A 16,021-nucleotide genomic window follows, 5' to 3' on the forward strand; every position below is an offset into this window, starting at 1 on the left:
TAGCATGAGAGGGTTGACTCTAGTTCACCATTGTGGAGTGACATGCATGAGAGGAAAATTTTCAAGTAAGTCCACCCGTAGGCAACCTGCGTGTGTTCCCCAGGGAGAACCTCCAACAGGTTGACTCTAGTTCGGCATTGTGGAGTGACATGCATGCCCGGAGAGGTGTAGCACAAATGGGAGACAGTAACAACGGCAAACAAAGGGGTCAAACTAACCTTGACCGGGATGCCCACCCAATTGGATAATCTGTCTTGGCCTTTTTCTACAATTGGCCATGACTTTGACTTTTCTCACAACTATTCCCTTTTTTTTAATTCAAATAAGAGAAGGGTGACGTTCAGTAACGAAAAGATTGATCAATTGAGCAGCTTCACTTGCCTTGGTAGTATTATTAGTAAAGACTGTGGGAGCAGTGAAGAGGTTAAAAGTAGAATAGCCAAGGCTGAGGGTGTTTTTTACAATTAAAAAAAAAAGTTTGGAGGAATAGGAAGATATGTCTGCAAATTAAGATTCGAATACTGGAAGGTACAGCGATGACAGTGGTCAAATATGGCTCCGAAGCATGGGCGCTCCAAAAAGCGGATGAAGCTTTACTAGATATTTTCCATAGAAATTGCCTACGGATTGTTCTGGGTACCCGGCTGACTGATCGTATTTCAAACAGTAGGCTATACGAAAAGTGTGATTCAATCCCGCTTTCTAGGGCCATATTGAAAGAAAGACTGAGATGGTTAGGGCGCGTTCTGCGGAAGATGGATGACAGATTGCTGAAGATTATCTTTTTGGCCAACCGTCTAGGTATAAACAGAAAACAGGTCGTCCTCGTCTGGGTGGGAAAAAGTCATAAGGAAAGATTTAAAGGAAACGGGAACTTCTTGGGGAGAAGTAAAGAAGGAGGCTTGAGTAGATTGGGATGGAGGAGGAGCGTGCATAGCTGTGTTGGCCTAAGGCAGCTTGGTTCTGGTTCTGCTGTGAGTTGTTAGTAGTAATAGTAGTTATTTAAAAGAAAAAATAGGAAGAAACGATTTACATATATTTTAAAGTAATTATAATAGCTATTAAGAGAAACACAAAAAAGTTCTCATATTCCTATTTTATGATATGCATTTCACAATATCCTATTACACAGCTATGCAGTGATAAACCATTAAATTACCTGTTTCGTAAATATTTGAACGATCCTAACAGTTCTTCTACCATAAACGTCAGGTCCTGGAAAAACGATATACAAACTCGATAGACAATCTGGAGAAAGGTCCTTTGCATAAACAATGTCCCAGGAAAATGAATCATAGGAAAGACTAATTAGCAATTCCTGAAAATATATAATATTTCTTATATCTAGTGGATTTCGAAAAGGGTTGAAGGAAACCAATCTCCTACCAACTGACATATAGCGATCGCAAATTCTGTTGGTCTGTCTGTCCTGGTGTTGCTAGTTTAGGCACTTCCAGATAAGCTAGGACGACGAAATTTGGCATTTTATATTTTATATTTGGCACTGTATATATGAATTAAAGTTAGAACACATGATTGGCCACTCCTTACCGAACAATGGATTAGAGAGAGAGACACACTTTTTATTATACATATCATCAATATACAAAAAAACCACATCAGCCACTTTAGAAAGTCAAAGACTTGTTAGTAGTGGCTGATAAACATTAATCAGCACCAATACCAACAACATTAACAAAAAAAAATGAAACGAAACGAAACAAAAAAGTGGGAAAAAGAAAACAACAGGAAAACAAAGAATAAGAAGAGAAAGAAAGGGAGAAAAAAAATTATACTTAAAAAAACAGGCCAACAAGCCATCCCATTCAAATTATTTTCTTCCCAGAAGGCGGTTCTTCAGTCTACTCTTAAACTGGCTAGCATTTTCAGATAACTTTATACTCATTGGTAAAGAATTCCACACTACTGGTCCAGTAAATTTGGGACCAAAAATTCTCCTGAGAGCTGCGACACTCATATACCAAATCATCCATATTTCTAGTCTCATAACTGTGGTATGAAGTATTCCATATAAAAATTTGACGAAAAATTTCAGGGGACAAACCATAAATACTCTGAAATACAAATATAGCGAGTTGATAATCATGAAGTTGGCTAACATTAAAGATCATGAGTTTCCTGTAACAATTAACTGTATCATTTTTACCATGGACATAATTTCCTGGTAGTCTAATAACTTTATTTTGTAAAACCTGAACATGTTTAAAATTTGTATAAAATCCACCAGCCCATATCACAACACCATGAGAAATATAAGGCATGACAATAGAATGATAAAGAGTTAAAAGGGCAGAACGAGGTAACTGATTTCTCAGACGCTGAATCAGTCCAAGCCATCTAGATACCTTAGCTGGATAGTATCACTATCCACTATCCACTAGCTAGTAGGATAGAATCACTTAACTCGGGTGAATATTACGTTGCAAAAAATTAGGGGATCTATTAAAGGATAAATTGTAGATTGGGATTCGATTTACTTTACACGCAAGAGAGGAAAGTCTAAGCATTCCAAATTTGTGTGGGGAATTCGTCAATGATCCTATAGCACTAGGAATTTTAACAAATGCCAATACCAGAATTGAAGGAATTTCACCATTGATAAACGAAGAGTCGGTGAAGGTACGTGAACTCGCGGCAATATGTCGCTGATTGGTGATTATATGAGGAACAAGTAGTTTGAGACTACTTTCACTGGCTCTCAGTTTTTCTACTGCCAAAAAAATAGAACTCAACCTGTTGCTTTTGCACATGAAGTATTGCCGAGGTGAAAGAGACTGTTACATCAAGTGTAGAAGCAAGTACCTTTCGCAAAATGAAATTGGATGGGGCAACCGTTTTTTTATGTCTCCCTTAATATTCGGCGGTAGCCATTGGGATAAATTAAATATTTCATGACTTATTTTCCCAACAAAATGTAATTCACGAGTAGCCGCCTCTCTTAGCGTATCTGTAGAGCCAGTTTCTATTACATTTTTATTCATTGGCTGAACCCTTCAACTCCTTCTATGACTTTGGTGTCGTCAACATGAATTTCATATAGCTCGTATAATTTGAGATATTGCTGCTAGGGCTCACCAATGTTCCATTAATGTAGACACTAACATGTTAAAATATAATATGCAATCCATAAACTTTCATAGGATGCAGAAATTACAGGTAACAGCATTGTATTAGGGCAAATCCTGTTTATAACTTTGAAAGTGCAATAGAATTGAAATACAGCGTGTGGATAGCCCTTCTTGCTATTTCAAATGGGTGATTCACTTCCACAACCCAAGAAATCAGAGCAAGCCCCTTAAAGATATTTAATAAAGAAGATTTGGTTAAAAATTATATATTTTCAACAAGATCCCCAACATTATCGGAAAATAGGCAATCGTTCTAATGTCAAACCTCCACTATATTTCGACAAAATCTTGACTTTTTTTGGGGGGGGGATGGAGAGGGGAAGTATGCCCCAAATCCTTTGTGGAAGTGGGCATATGAAATTAATCTGTAGTTTTACACTCAAAGTATTTCTTGAGAGGGCTTACCCTCTCTGAAAAATCATTCTTAACACCTGGCTCAAATGTATTCTCTCATGAAGGGAGGTTATAGGACTAATTGCCCTTCTCTGCAAATTGATGTGAACGAGCTCAAACAAAAACTTAAGGGTACTAGGATTAAGAATACTACATATTTAAGGTTTCGGTTATCCCTCCTTCACCTAATTGACTAGCAGAAAGACAAATCAATGCAAAAGTGCACTCCATAAAAGTTGGAGTGCAACAACAGAGTGCCGTGTGTAGTCGAATAAATTCACCAAATAAAATCACCTCATTGAAATAAACCTTTCAATGATGGCCAGTGATAACTGCCTTGGAGTCTTTCCTGTCGTGAGGCCTTACTGCAGTTTTGTTTTAACAAAAAGAACAAAATACCCACTCAGTTTATACGGGCAGTTATTTAATGCTCTGACATGGAATTCTTCACCCTAAGGTGGTCGTCCTCATATACTGCAAGAGCTTATACAAGAATTTCAAGTGCGTTTAAAATGGATTACGTATCAGAGCATTTGCTCGACACCATTTAGGAGCTGAATTTAACAATAAAAATTCAGAGAAAACGGATATAATATTTAAACGAAATAGTGGACAAAACAAAACAAAAAGTAGCAAACTTTAACTAATAAAAAAGATCCGAATATTACAACTTCATGTCCAGAATCTTTTATAAAAGAGAAAGTTTAACTAAGCTACATTAAACAACATATAAAGAAAAGGAAAATATAAACATTAAGCAAAACTAACATCATATTAGTTTTCAAATACCACCATTGATATTTCCTTCGATAAAGACTACCGGACGTGAAGTCACAATAGTAAGAATTATTTATTATTGAAAGTTTGTTCCTTTTTTGATTTGTTTCGTCCACAGCTTTGTTTAAGCTATTATACTCGTTTTCGCTTATTTTCATTGTTAAATACTTTAAATGGAAATGCAGTCTGGTCTATGAAATTATTTCATTTAGGAACCCTTTTTGTGCCCACAATTTTTGGTTTGTTATATATATATATATATATATATATATATATATATATATATATATATATATATATATATATATATATATATATATATATATATAAAATGATACCTGTCAATACTTTACTACAACCAGTTCAACAAAAAGACTCCTATGAATAAAAAGAAAAAAAAAGCTTAGACTGTTTTACTTCTCAAGAAAAAACACGAAATTTGCTATTTCCCTCAGACATGTTGAACTGGTGGATATAACTTTCAACAAGATTGCATCATTCTTCGAGGTGCCTATTCTCTCCTTCTTAACTGGCGGTTTCAAAGTCTACTCTGTAATTTTCCTAGTCACTTCAACAAATTTTTAAAAATAGACCCTTTTGAAAATCAGTGTACTTTTGATTTTCAAGTCCAAAGTTGTAAGTTCTATAAATCATGCAAACCAAACCTGAAAATCAAATAGTTTCATTTACCAGCAAAAAAACCTAAAAGAGTAATTTTAAAACCAAATTTGTCCTTTAACTTTTGAAAACTACTTTTTAAAGCTAAAAATTAGGGGATTTTACCCACTAAGACTGAGACAGGTCCTTTCTTAGCGGGTAAGGATCAGGTGTATACGCAATCGAAAACTACATATACTCAAAACTTCCCCCATAGGTTTTTATATTTTCCATAAGTTACGGTTGTATCCTGCGACAGTCCCATCCCCCTCCAGATGCAATTTGGGTCGGCACCTGAACTAACATCCAATCAATTGGTAAATTTACGGCCTTTTCAATTATTTCGTTAAGCAGAAGATGAGCACCCCACTCCAAGGGCCTTTTTACACTGATATCAAATATACTAATCACTACCCTCACAAACAGTTTAACTATGTACTACGAATTAACTCTTGACGAGAAATAAGTACAAAAATACTGCAAAACAACAAAATCAGCTAAGTTTTGTATATGACCTAGGGTTATATCTGGCGCTAGTATGGGGTGAAGGGTATTAGGGCATTTGAAATACGCGATAAAGAGTGCCTCGAGTGCCGTGTTCATCTTCTACCTAGCATCTACCTATCTTGTGAAAAACTTCAAAATTACAAAGCTATTTATATATATATATGAAAATAAACGAAAAAGCAATTTGTTTTACCTCTTTTTCTGGGTCCAAGACATGCAAGCCTTTCCCACTAACAGCTATAAGAACTTTGGTATCCCCAGTTCGAAACGCAGCACGAATACCAGATACAGGCTCCTCTATTTGTCCATGGAAATATGCACTCCTGAATAACAACATAATCAATTATAATATTTATCAGGCTAATGAACTGTACATAAAGGTTTATTTTTCTTTTTGGTTTATATTCCTCTCTTGAAAGGGATATATCAATCAGAATTTTAGAAATAATGGTTATACTGCTCAAGTACACTTTCCGGTGGTACTAGAACATTTTCAAAACACAGTAACAAGTTAATTCCATAAACGGTTGAACTGTGCAACGTAGGTCTCTGTTGGAGACCATTTTGTCTCCATTTGGCACGGTACAACAGTAATCACAATTAACAGTTGACATAATTTTATCCATTTTTTGCCCATGGTATAACAAATAGGAACACTAGGTTTACCAGCATAAGATAAAAAATTCTTAACAACAAAAACAAGCCTGTTTTTTTTTTGTTCATATTTTTTTCTAAACTAGTATTCGCACCATTTCTCTTGAAAAAATAAAACCCATCTTACATACTCACAAACTGCATACTACTAAATTCCAAATGTCGGTGAAGGTGTCTTGGCAAGCCGAGTAAATTTAGATTTTTTGTAGACTGCAAGCACAATAATGATAATATTAACAATTTTGTGGGGAAAAAAGAAGCATGGACAATGGTTTAAATAGCATAATTTAGTGTCTAGTAAAAGGAGATCTTAGCCTTTATGTCACTAAAACTTAGTACCATACAGGGGCACCAAAAGGGGGAAGGCTTATCTGCCCTCGACCAAATACTTTTTTCAATAAATATACTTTTTTCTGTATTTTCATAGAAGCAAAATAACACCCAACTGGTTTTGAGAAACACTTTCGTTTTTGTATCCCTTTAAAAACAACAGAAAAAAACATCTTTTATTCTAACGAAAACAACTTTCAATTTTAAAAATACAGTATGACTCCGGGGAACTGTAATGTCGATCAAGTTTTTTAAAATTAAAATGCCGTCGTCAAGACCTCGCATCCCTGGTACCATAAGAATCTTCCCGCTTTCAAGTGAATTTTTGCTTCATAACATTGCAACTCAACTACAGCAGTATCACAGACCAAATTTTTAATGCAGGTTTGATACACTGGGGAATGAAATTTTTCTTATTTCTAATAGCTATTATTGGGTGGTTTACCCTCATCGAATTTTTCATACAGATTTCAATCTAAATGTTCATTTTTTCCAGCGACGAAAAATTTTCTAATAATACATCTTGAAAATCAGACTTTCTAAAGTTAAAACAAGAATATTAATGAAGCTTTCTAATGCAACTATCCATGGTAAATTCAGAAAGGTGAATATCAGTTTCTGTTAGTGCCACAATATTTGCTGGGTTTTTAAGTCGTTTTTAGAAATTTATATCATCTCAAACAACAAACATTACACTATGAAGAACTTCAAAAATAGCAGAAAAAAATATGTGGTTGCTAGAAACGATATGATTACCCCTTTAATTTTGATAGAAATGCTTCATAATCAGTTTGATTTTTTTTGGTCCAAAACATCCAGATTTTCCCCCAAAATAAAACTTAAAAAAACTTAATGTCAGATCGTGGACGATGAAAAAAAGCATAAAACGTCTGATAAGAATAATTCATTGATCAGTAGGCAAAAGAAATATAGCTCCCCGCTGTCAATACTTCCAAGGTATTATATTTAGTTAATAAGAAAGATTTGCTATTTCACAAGGTAAACAAAATAGATCAGAACTAATTTCCGACGAAACTGTTACGTCAATATTAATAGAAAATGAAAATTGCACGACCACAAGGGTAACATTCTTCATAGTAAAGACACAAAAATAGCAAAAATTGGTACCAATTTACTGCCTTCAAAGTTAAATTTTGTATGACATTTTTCCGTGATGTCATATGTTCTTCAAGAAATTATTATTTTTGAGATACATGAAAATCGAACCAAATCTTACCCATAGAAGGGATAGAACCTAGAAAGCTCCAAGTACTTGTTAACTAATCTGTCTTCTTTGGTTAAAGGGATTTCTCGATACTTTTCAATAAGCCTTGCTTCAGGCGAATTTTTCCCAGCGCTCTTGAAGTTGAACCATGACCAAGAAGCTTGTCTTAATTGCCTTGGTAACAGATGCTCTAAATGAGACCTGTCGAAGAAACGAATCTTAAATCTTCAATATCTACTGGTTGAGATTATGAGCTAGGCAAATATCTTACTATATATGACTGTTAAGTGTCTATATCTGTAGAGAAAAACCCATTGATTTTTTTATATTACCACAATAAGGGTGTAAATCATCATATTCCCAATCTCAGGATTAAGGGTTCAAAACCACCCAGAGATTAATTCTTTCCTGATGTTAAAAGCAAAATAAAGAAAATTTATATTCCTTTTTAGGTAAAAGTTGCGTTTTCAATATTAGACTATTTAACGCAAACGGATGGATAAAAATTCAATGAGAGATGTTTTTTTTTTGCTAGCATTTTGAAATTCGAAGTTATTTTGAACTTTTAGCTTTGGCAAGTCCTCACTGTTTTGTCGCACGATTTTAAACTGTTAACAGTTTGAAATTTTTTTGTAGGGGGGCGGGCATGCTTCTAATTTTGTGTCAGGAAGTGGCAGGGGGGCTTCGAATTTTAAGTTGGAAAGTGGAGGTACAAACCAATTTTCAGAATACAAAAATAGAGAATATATCATTTTTTTTCTTTGTTTTTATGCCTATAGTCAATCGTTTCTAGTTGAATTCATAAAGACTAATAATATAAAAAGACCGTCACTGCATGATCTAAGTCCAATAGACTGATAAATCTTCCTCTGCCCTCTTATTCTGCTTAGAGATTCAGTTTTGCCCTACTTCCCTGGGAAAATCCGAACTGTATTTAGTAATTCTTTCCCCATTGCGAGTATTTAGTAATACTATTCTAAAGATGTTGTCTTTGTGTACCACATAAAAGAGTTTTTTTTTTCTATTTCCACATACTTTTAGAATTAAGAACTAAGATTATCCTTAATATTTCTTAGGAAAGAAAGATATTGGAATGTTAGTACAATCTTAGTTGGCTTTTCTCATACTATCATTGAAGGTAAATACTCCTTCCTTAACTATATGTATTTACAATTCCACTCCCAGTCCCTTTACAGGTGTACGTATATCTAAAAAAAAGTTAGATATTACGTATACACGATTCACAGATCCCTAGTATTATTGAGCTCGGAACTAACCTCTGATTTCAATGCCTCTGATAAACTAGGATAAAGTGACTTATAAATACTAATTATTACCGCAACATTTTGTAGCGCTTGTGGAAGGTGAGGCGTTAGACACATTTTACTCGTTTTCAACCATAAGTGAAGATTTCCTTATAAGTGACAACATAAACATAAATCATCCTTGGAAGTTAGACGAAATAAACTAAAAGAGGTACCTTTTTTTCTAGGTATCTTAGAAAAGTGTTTTATTCTTAAGGTGGGTTTCAATAAAAATGAAATAAAGTCATTATATTTTTGTCCTATGTGTGGAAGCTTGGATGTAAGTGCATATCTCTCGATGTATGAGTGTGAAGAACTGAATGATTGAACATTGAAGTATTTGGTGGGGAAGATTTTGTTTTTGAGTAGTTGATAGGAGTATGTGCGGATGAATGTTATATAGGTTTTGGAAGTTTGGTACGAGTCCTCTTTCTCACTATGGATCATAGATCTATGTTTCTTTAAGATTATGTTAGGATTTTTATAATTTCTTTCTAATTGCTCTTTGTTTTATGTTTTTTTTGCCATGGCCAATGGGCTTTAAACGCAAGTAAATTCTATCCTATTCTAAACTCTCTCATAATAGACTAATTAGAAAGAATATACTAGAGTTGACTTTTACTCCAATAGAGTTCTGCTTCGGCAACAGAAAGATAAAACGTAATTCCTCTGTTCAGTATTTTATTCGTCATTTAAATCAATGGTTTTATTGCTTGACGTTTTCCATATTTTTTATTGTGTTCATCTTAAATAGTACTTATAACTTTGGAACCGGGAACTTCCTGAGAGAGTTTAAAGAGGGAGGCTTTGAATAGATTGGGATGGAAGAGGATCCTGCGTAGCTGTATTGGCCTCAGGTGGCTTGATGCTGGGGTGAGTTGTTAATAGTAGTAGTAGTTTACTACTCCTTTTTAAAACCTCCTTTTTAATGCCATATTTTTAACGTTTTTGAGAACTCCAATGGGTTTCGTGAAGAGATTCAGGGGGGAAGGAAGGCTCGGTGAGTCTCGTAGCCAATCCTAGGATCTATTCATGGTTTCTTGCAAGATGTTTGCATTACTCATGTTTTGATTAACATATATGCATCATATAGTTATTCTTCAAATCCAGTTTAGGTTCTTTGGCGTCCAAGCTACGCTAAAGCCAAGTGAAAAAAACACCCCTTCCTAATCACTGTCTCTTTTAGGCCGAGAGTCAATTTCTGAAGTCCGTTGTTATGGCAACCTGTTTTGTAATTTTCCTTGATACTTATCAATTAAATCAATTTTCTGGTGTAGCGAGCAAAAAATTATCGGCAACTGATAAGAAATGAAACTCAAATTTGTGTCTGCTGAGAATATCAAATCTTTGTCATTTAGACTCAGACAGCAAAATCATACATTGTTTTATATATATATATATATATATATATATATATATATATATATATATATATATATATATAATATATATATATATATATATATATATATATAAATATATATATATATATATATATATATATATATATATATATATATATATATATATGTATATATATATATATATTATGTTTTAATTTCCCTTTTACTTTTCCTTCATGTTGCGTCGACGATCAAAACAACAATTTTTGCAAAAGGATGCAAGAGGTATATTTGCATATCAATCTAGTCTTTACAAAAAAAAAAAAAAAAAAAAAAAAAAAAAAAAAAAAAAAAAACAACAACATAGTTTAAAAAAAAAAATGCCCCTAATTTTAGAAAATGTATGATATTTTCATTCTCTATAGCAGTAACTCTGCTGCAACCCTGCAACCCAAAACCTTAAGCCAAAAACAAAACAGTAATCCTCAAAGCATAGCATCACACACATTTCAGTTATGATTTTCCAGAGAAGCGAAAATTGCTTCTACATATCTAGTCGGTCATCACTTCACAATTGACCAAATGTTGCCCTACAGCAAAAAGGCAAGAGCAGCTCCTAAACCATGAAATTTTCACCCCTGATCTAAAGCAATAACACATCGCTGCTCAGTTTTCTTTGTTTAATCAACTAAAAGACATACCTTAGACAGGACTTAAAATTAAAGATTGTCTCACGAGCAAAAATTATTCCTGGGAATTGATTCCCTCAGTCCTATGTAGGTATAACAAATAATTAAATTCTTTTAGCTTAAAAGTAAATATTTCCATTCTAAAGTGTTTTTAAACCAACTCTGTTTCATCTATCTAACCGTTTATAAAGCCTTGGAAATGAAATTTTTTTAACTGCTTCAGAGCCCTCTCCAAAAGATCTGTATTTAACTTTTCTGTTATTTCAAAGAATAGAGAAGAGAAAAAATAAATAAAAAGAGGAGTAAAATTGACTAGAAGAATTTTAGAAGATGAAGTTAAAAATGGTTGACCTAAAAAAATGACCTAATAAATGGCAGGCAAATAGCTTTCTTGAGTAATATACTCTTTACAGCAAAGAATTTGTAAATTTTACCTTCAAATCCTTTCTTTCTTTTTTGATTCCTCATATTTTTAGTTCTTTTTTTAACTATGCATTTCAAAAATCATACAATGGTTACAGGAGTTTAGGAAAAACCAAAAAAAGAAGAGGGGCTATAAGCGAATGGTCTGAATAGCCCCCAAGACGGATTAAAATGGTGGCCTTTAAATGATCGTTAGGTACGTGTCATTGCACACAAAGCATTTTTTTCAATTCTTTTTCAGGTCGTAAAGCGCCTTTTAACGGAACAGGTTTCCATCAAGTGGATTCTAATTTTTTGAAATTTTAAATTCAAATAAAATGGCTTCTAAGAAGGATCAAGAGTTGGAAAAAAAAACAAATAATACGTTAAGAAGTGGTTATATCGGCCATAACGTAAGTTTTTCTTGTGGGGGATTAAACCCCTGAATTCAGGTGGTAATATCACTCCTATATTGAAGCAATACATTTTGCAAAACCAGTTTGAGTTTAGCAGTGATATATACTGCATTATAAGTATGCAAAATATACTTGGCAATACGAAACCCTAATACAACTACATACTTGACCGTCAAAAAGGCAATGTACCGGGTGGGTTAGCACCCTACCCCCTCCTTAAGGTAAAAATAAAGGGAACAATTTTGGTATATACGTAAAAAATAAACTTAAAAAAGTTAGACACAAAAGACGGTTTTCATAGTTTATGAAATATACCCCTTTAAACAAATCAAGGGTATGACCAAGCGCTGGCGAGAACCAAATGGGGCAATGTAAAATTTTCAAGTCAATCAATCCACTTAATTCAAACCTGATTAACTCATTAGTATTGGTCCAGATATCCTGTCCACCATAGTGAATTTTGGCACTAATAGCGCCAAGACTGGTACAAACATCTGGATCTGAGCACGGAAGACGACCTCTTATGAAGTTACGCTCTGCTTCCAAATAAAGGAATTTGTTTACAACCGAATGTCTAGAAAAAAAATTCACTTAAAACTGCTTCCGCTATACCCAAGAAAATAGCCATAAATAGTGTAACCACAGATCGCAGTTTCAGGATTGTTTTCAATAATTACAGATACTGAGTTATAATATATACTTAATATATTGCAATGAGTCGCATCTGTCTCATAGCAGGTTCAAGTGAAGGGGCATGGCCTGGGTACTAAAAGCAAAAATATTTGAATTTTTTCGCAACATGAATACAATTTTATTTTATAAAATATTTTATTTTAAGGTGATACGGTACTTTAAAAATCGTTTAGCGAGCATCAACGTCGGCTGATCGCCTCAAGGACAAATGTTCCATAAGCGAGTCATCCCAGGGGGATAGCTATCACTGCAAGCTGTCGATAATTCATGGTTTGACATGGAAAGACAGTGAGACTTTACTTCCCCTTTGTCAGCGAGGTTGTCAATCAAAGTGGGTGGCACTGCAGGGAATTCCCAAGGCGGTTAGAAGACCCAAATGATAGCTCCTTTCAAATGATTATTAGCGGTTTCTGAGCAGGCATGGTAGAGCTTTTTTTAGGAACTATCCCTTCCTAAGCTTTCAAATGAAAATTCTGCTCTGTTAAATCCAAAAAACAAGATTCGCACTTTCTTTTGATATAAAAAAAAAAGGTAAAGGATACAGCATTAGACTTTACAGTCCGTACCGGCGGTGCTGATATCCGTTTCTTGGCCCATCAGCCAGGAAGTGCAATGGGGGGTTGGGGGCCAGCCATCCTGTGCTTTCACACACCCTTCCTGTTTACCTTCCCCAGATTTCTCCAAGTACCCATTTAGAGCTGGGTCTACTCTGGCTAAGCTTACAGAGTCACGCCACTGACCCCCGTCCCAACTGAAGAATTGGGTACACTGGGATTCGAACCCGCGTCCTCTCAGACAAAGGATCCCGAATCCAGCGCACCGACCAACTCGGCCAGGACGGCTTAAAGGTAAAGAATACGGCATTAGACTTTACAGTCCGTACCGGCGGTGCTGATCTCCGTTTCTTGGCCCTTCAGCCAGGAAGTGCTATGGGGGGTTGGGGATTTCGAGGTAGTAGGTGTCAGCTTTTAGGATTCTGTCGTTTGTAGAGATCTGTTATCCGTGCTCTACAAGATATAGCAAAATCCGCCCAATTAATTCTAGATAGTTTGGCCACACAAACTAAACAAATTTATTATGAACAAGACAGACGATTCCTTAAGGTATCGTGTGGCCTTAACAAAAAAAAAGGGTTTCATATTACAATTAAGTATCCCATAGTAAAAACGATTTGTTAAAGACTCCGAAAAACAAAGCAAATAATATCTTTGAAATAGAGAGAATGGGGGAGGGGACATAAAATTCCGACTGTGAAATTATGTTTTATTTTATCACCAATGAAGTGTCATAATAATAGTTTGTTTTAATCAGAAATGTAAGCTGAATAATGTGTATATGGTGGATTTGTAGGCTAAATCTATATCCTAAGTTAAGGAAGAAAGCCTTGATATGGCTTAAAATTCCACTGAAATAATAGGAATGGCACTTCCAAAATTGACAGCCAATAAAAAGAGACTGAAACACCAAAATTTTGTAAAATATTGTTTTTACTAACAATATTTATACAGGTAGAGGCATATATTATTCCCGGGGCATATTTTATGCCCTATATTAACTCTTGAAAGTTTCATTTACCTATTTCAGCTACTTTTCAAGATAGTAAGAAACCCCTCAACTAGACCTTTATCGTTTCGGGAATTTTATTCTTTATTATTTGTTTTATTCATAAGATATGATAAGATTTATTCATCATGAGATACACGTACAATATTTCACTTTGCTATCCCCCCTTTGGCCAATATTAATATTAATTCCATTCCTGAAAAACTGAATGGGGCAATTATCATTTAACTTCATGCGACAAAATCACCCTTAAACTGAAGAGGCACATTCTTAACATTAAAAATAAAAGCGCAAGGCAGTCATGGCATATTAACTTGTCTTGAAATAGTTACAAACTATGGCGAGCTTTAACTTATAGTCTATAAAATTTGATTTTTTTTTCGATAAAAAAAAATAAGTAGTAAAAAAATACATAATCGTAACGAAAATATGTAATATTATAAATTTAAAAAAAACATTACAATGCGTAATCGTAACACAAAATATGGCGCGTTTTAGCTTCTAGTCTTTGAAATTGAGTTTTTTGAATAACAAACAAATTAATCGTAACAAAATATGCAATCGCAACAAAAATATGCAATCGTATAAATATTCCAAAATACGTAACCATAAAAAAATAATAGTTACGAAATATGGCACGGTTTAACTTCTAGTCTTAAAGACTTGATATTTTTTATAACCAGAAATAAATCGTAATCGAAGAGAAATGCGTAACCGTAAAGATATTATAAAAAAAAATACATAGAAATACGTATTCGTAACAAAAAATAAAAGTTACAAAATATGGCACACTTTAATTTCTTGTCTAAAAATTAGATTTTTTCTTTATAACAAAAAAATAAATCATAACATAATATGTAGTTGTAACAAAAAATAATAGTTACAAAATATGGCACGCTTTAACTTCTAATCTAAAAAATTGACTTTTTTATGATAAAAAAATCGTTTGTTGCATGAATTTACAGATAAAACCGCCTTTTTGAAGTTTATTAAATATTTTTACTTTACTCTTTTCAGTAGTTGGTACATCTTGTAACCAATTATCCCCCTTTATGCTTCATATTACGGATTAAAAATTTACAGGAATGAATCTTGCTTGTAAAACCTAGCTTTCTTTCAAAGAACTATCAGCCATACCATTACTTGTATCTCATCACCTCTGAAAAATTAAATTTCATTAACCTACGCATGCGAGATGACAAACACATGTAAAATAAATATACTCAAAATAGTATTAGTTTTGAATTGTTTATCCCAAGCAACAGTCATAGGCAATGCCCAATAAGTGAGCTTAAACAAGAACTCGGCCCAGCATACATCAGTTCATCGGCCCGGCCGAGCTCAAAATAGCACTAGGCTAATATCCTGTTAACAACAGGTAAACCAAGATACAAGCACATAACAATGGCTTTGAAGATGTTTATTAAGCGATCAAATTATATTTTGAAGATTATTTTATTTTTGGCCACGGTTCATCGGCCCGGCCGAGCTCAAAATAGCACTAGGCTAATATCCTGTTAACAACAGGTAAACCAAGATACAAGCACATAACAATGGCTTTGAAGATGTTAATTAGGCGATCAAATTATATTTTGACGGTTATTTTATTTTCACGAAACATCATTCAAATTAACTCATTCGAATAAATCTAGGCCAAGAAAAGGCCTCTTCTATCAACAAGCATTCATGCATACAACTGTTAACCTAGGTAAATGGCAAGAATTTGCAGAATTTAAAAAACCTTAAATAAATGTTAGGAGATTAAACTCTTAGTTTCTGGCTCCCCATAACTCCAAAAAATAAACATACCCCCCATTTACCTTCCAAAAACAGTAGCATTGAAAAATAAACATAAATTGGATTTGCACACATTGGTAAATTTCTTAAATTGATTGAAATAACTATTTATGAAGCAAAAG

At 34.0% G+C, this 16,021-nt stretch overlaps 1 protein-coding gene across 3 annotated transcripts in view; it reads right to left on the minus strand.

Moving 5' to 3' along the window:
- Positions 1–16,021, minus strand: part of LOC136029501 (FERM domain-containing protein 8-like) — a 71,591-nt gene that overhangs the window by 9,333 nt on the left and 46,237 nt on the right. For 2 of the 3 annotated variants that reach the window (XM_065707946.1, XM_065707945.1), the window contains exons 5-8: positions 12,256–12,420; positions 7,705–7,893; positions 5,677–5,806; positions 1,160–1,318 (exon numbers count right to left, since the gene is read on the minus strand). In XM_065707946.1, the coding sequence (XP_065564018.1) occupies positions 1,160–1,318; positions 5,677–5,806; positions 7,705–7,893; positions 12,256–12,420 (643 nt within the window). The remainder of the gene's footprint in view (positions 1–1,159; positions 1,319–5,676; positions 5,807–7,704; positions 7,894–12,255; positions 12,421–16,021) is intronic. The other variant, XM_065707947.1, reaches the window with a different exon arrangement.

The sequence above is a fragment of the Artemia franciscana genome, chromosome 7 (assembly GCF_032884065.1).
Source record: "Artemia franciscana chromosome 7, ASM3288406v1, whole genome shotgun sequence".
NCBI classification, from domain to species: Eukaryota; Metazoa; Arthropoda; class Branchiopoda; order Anostraca; family Artemiidae; genus Artemia; species Artemia franciscana.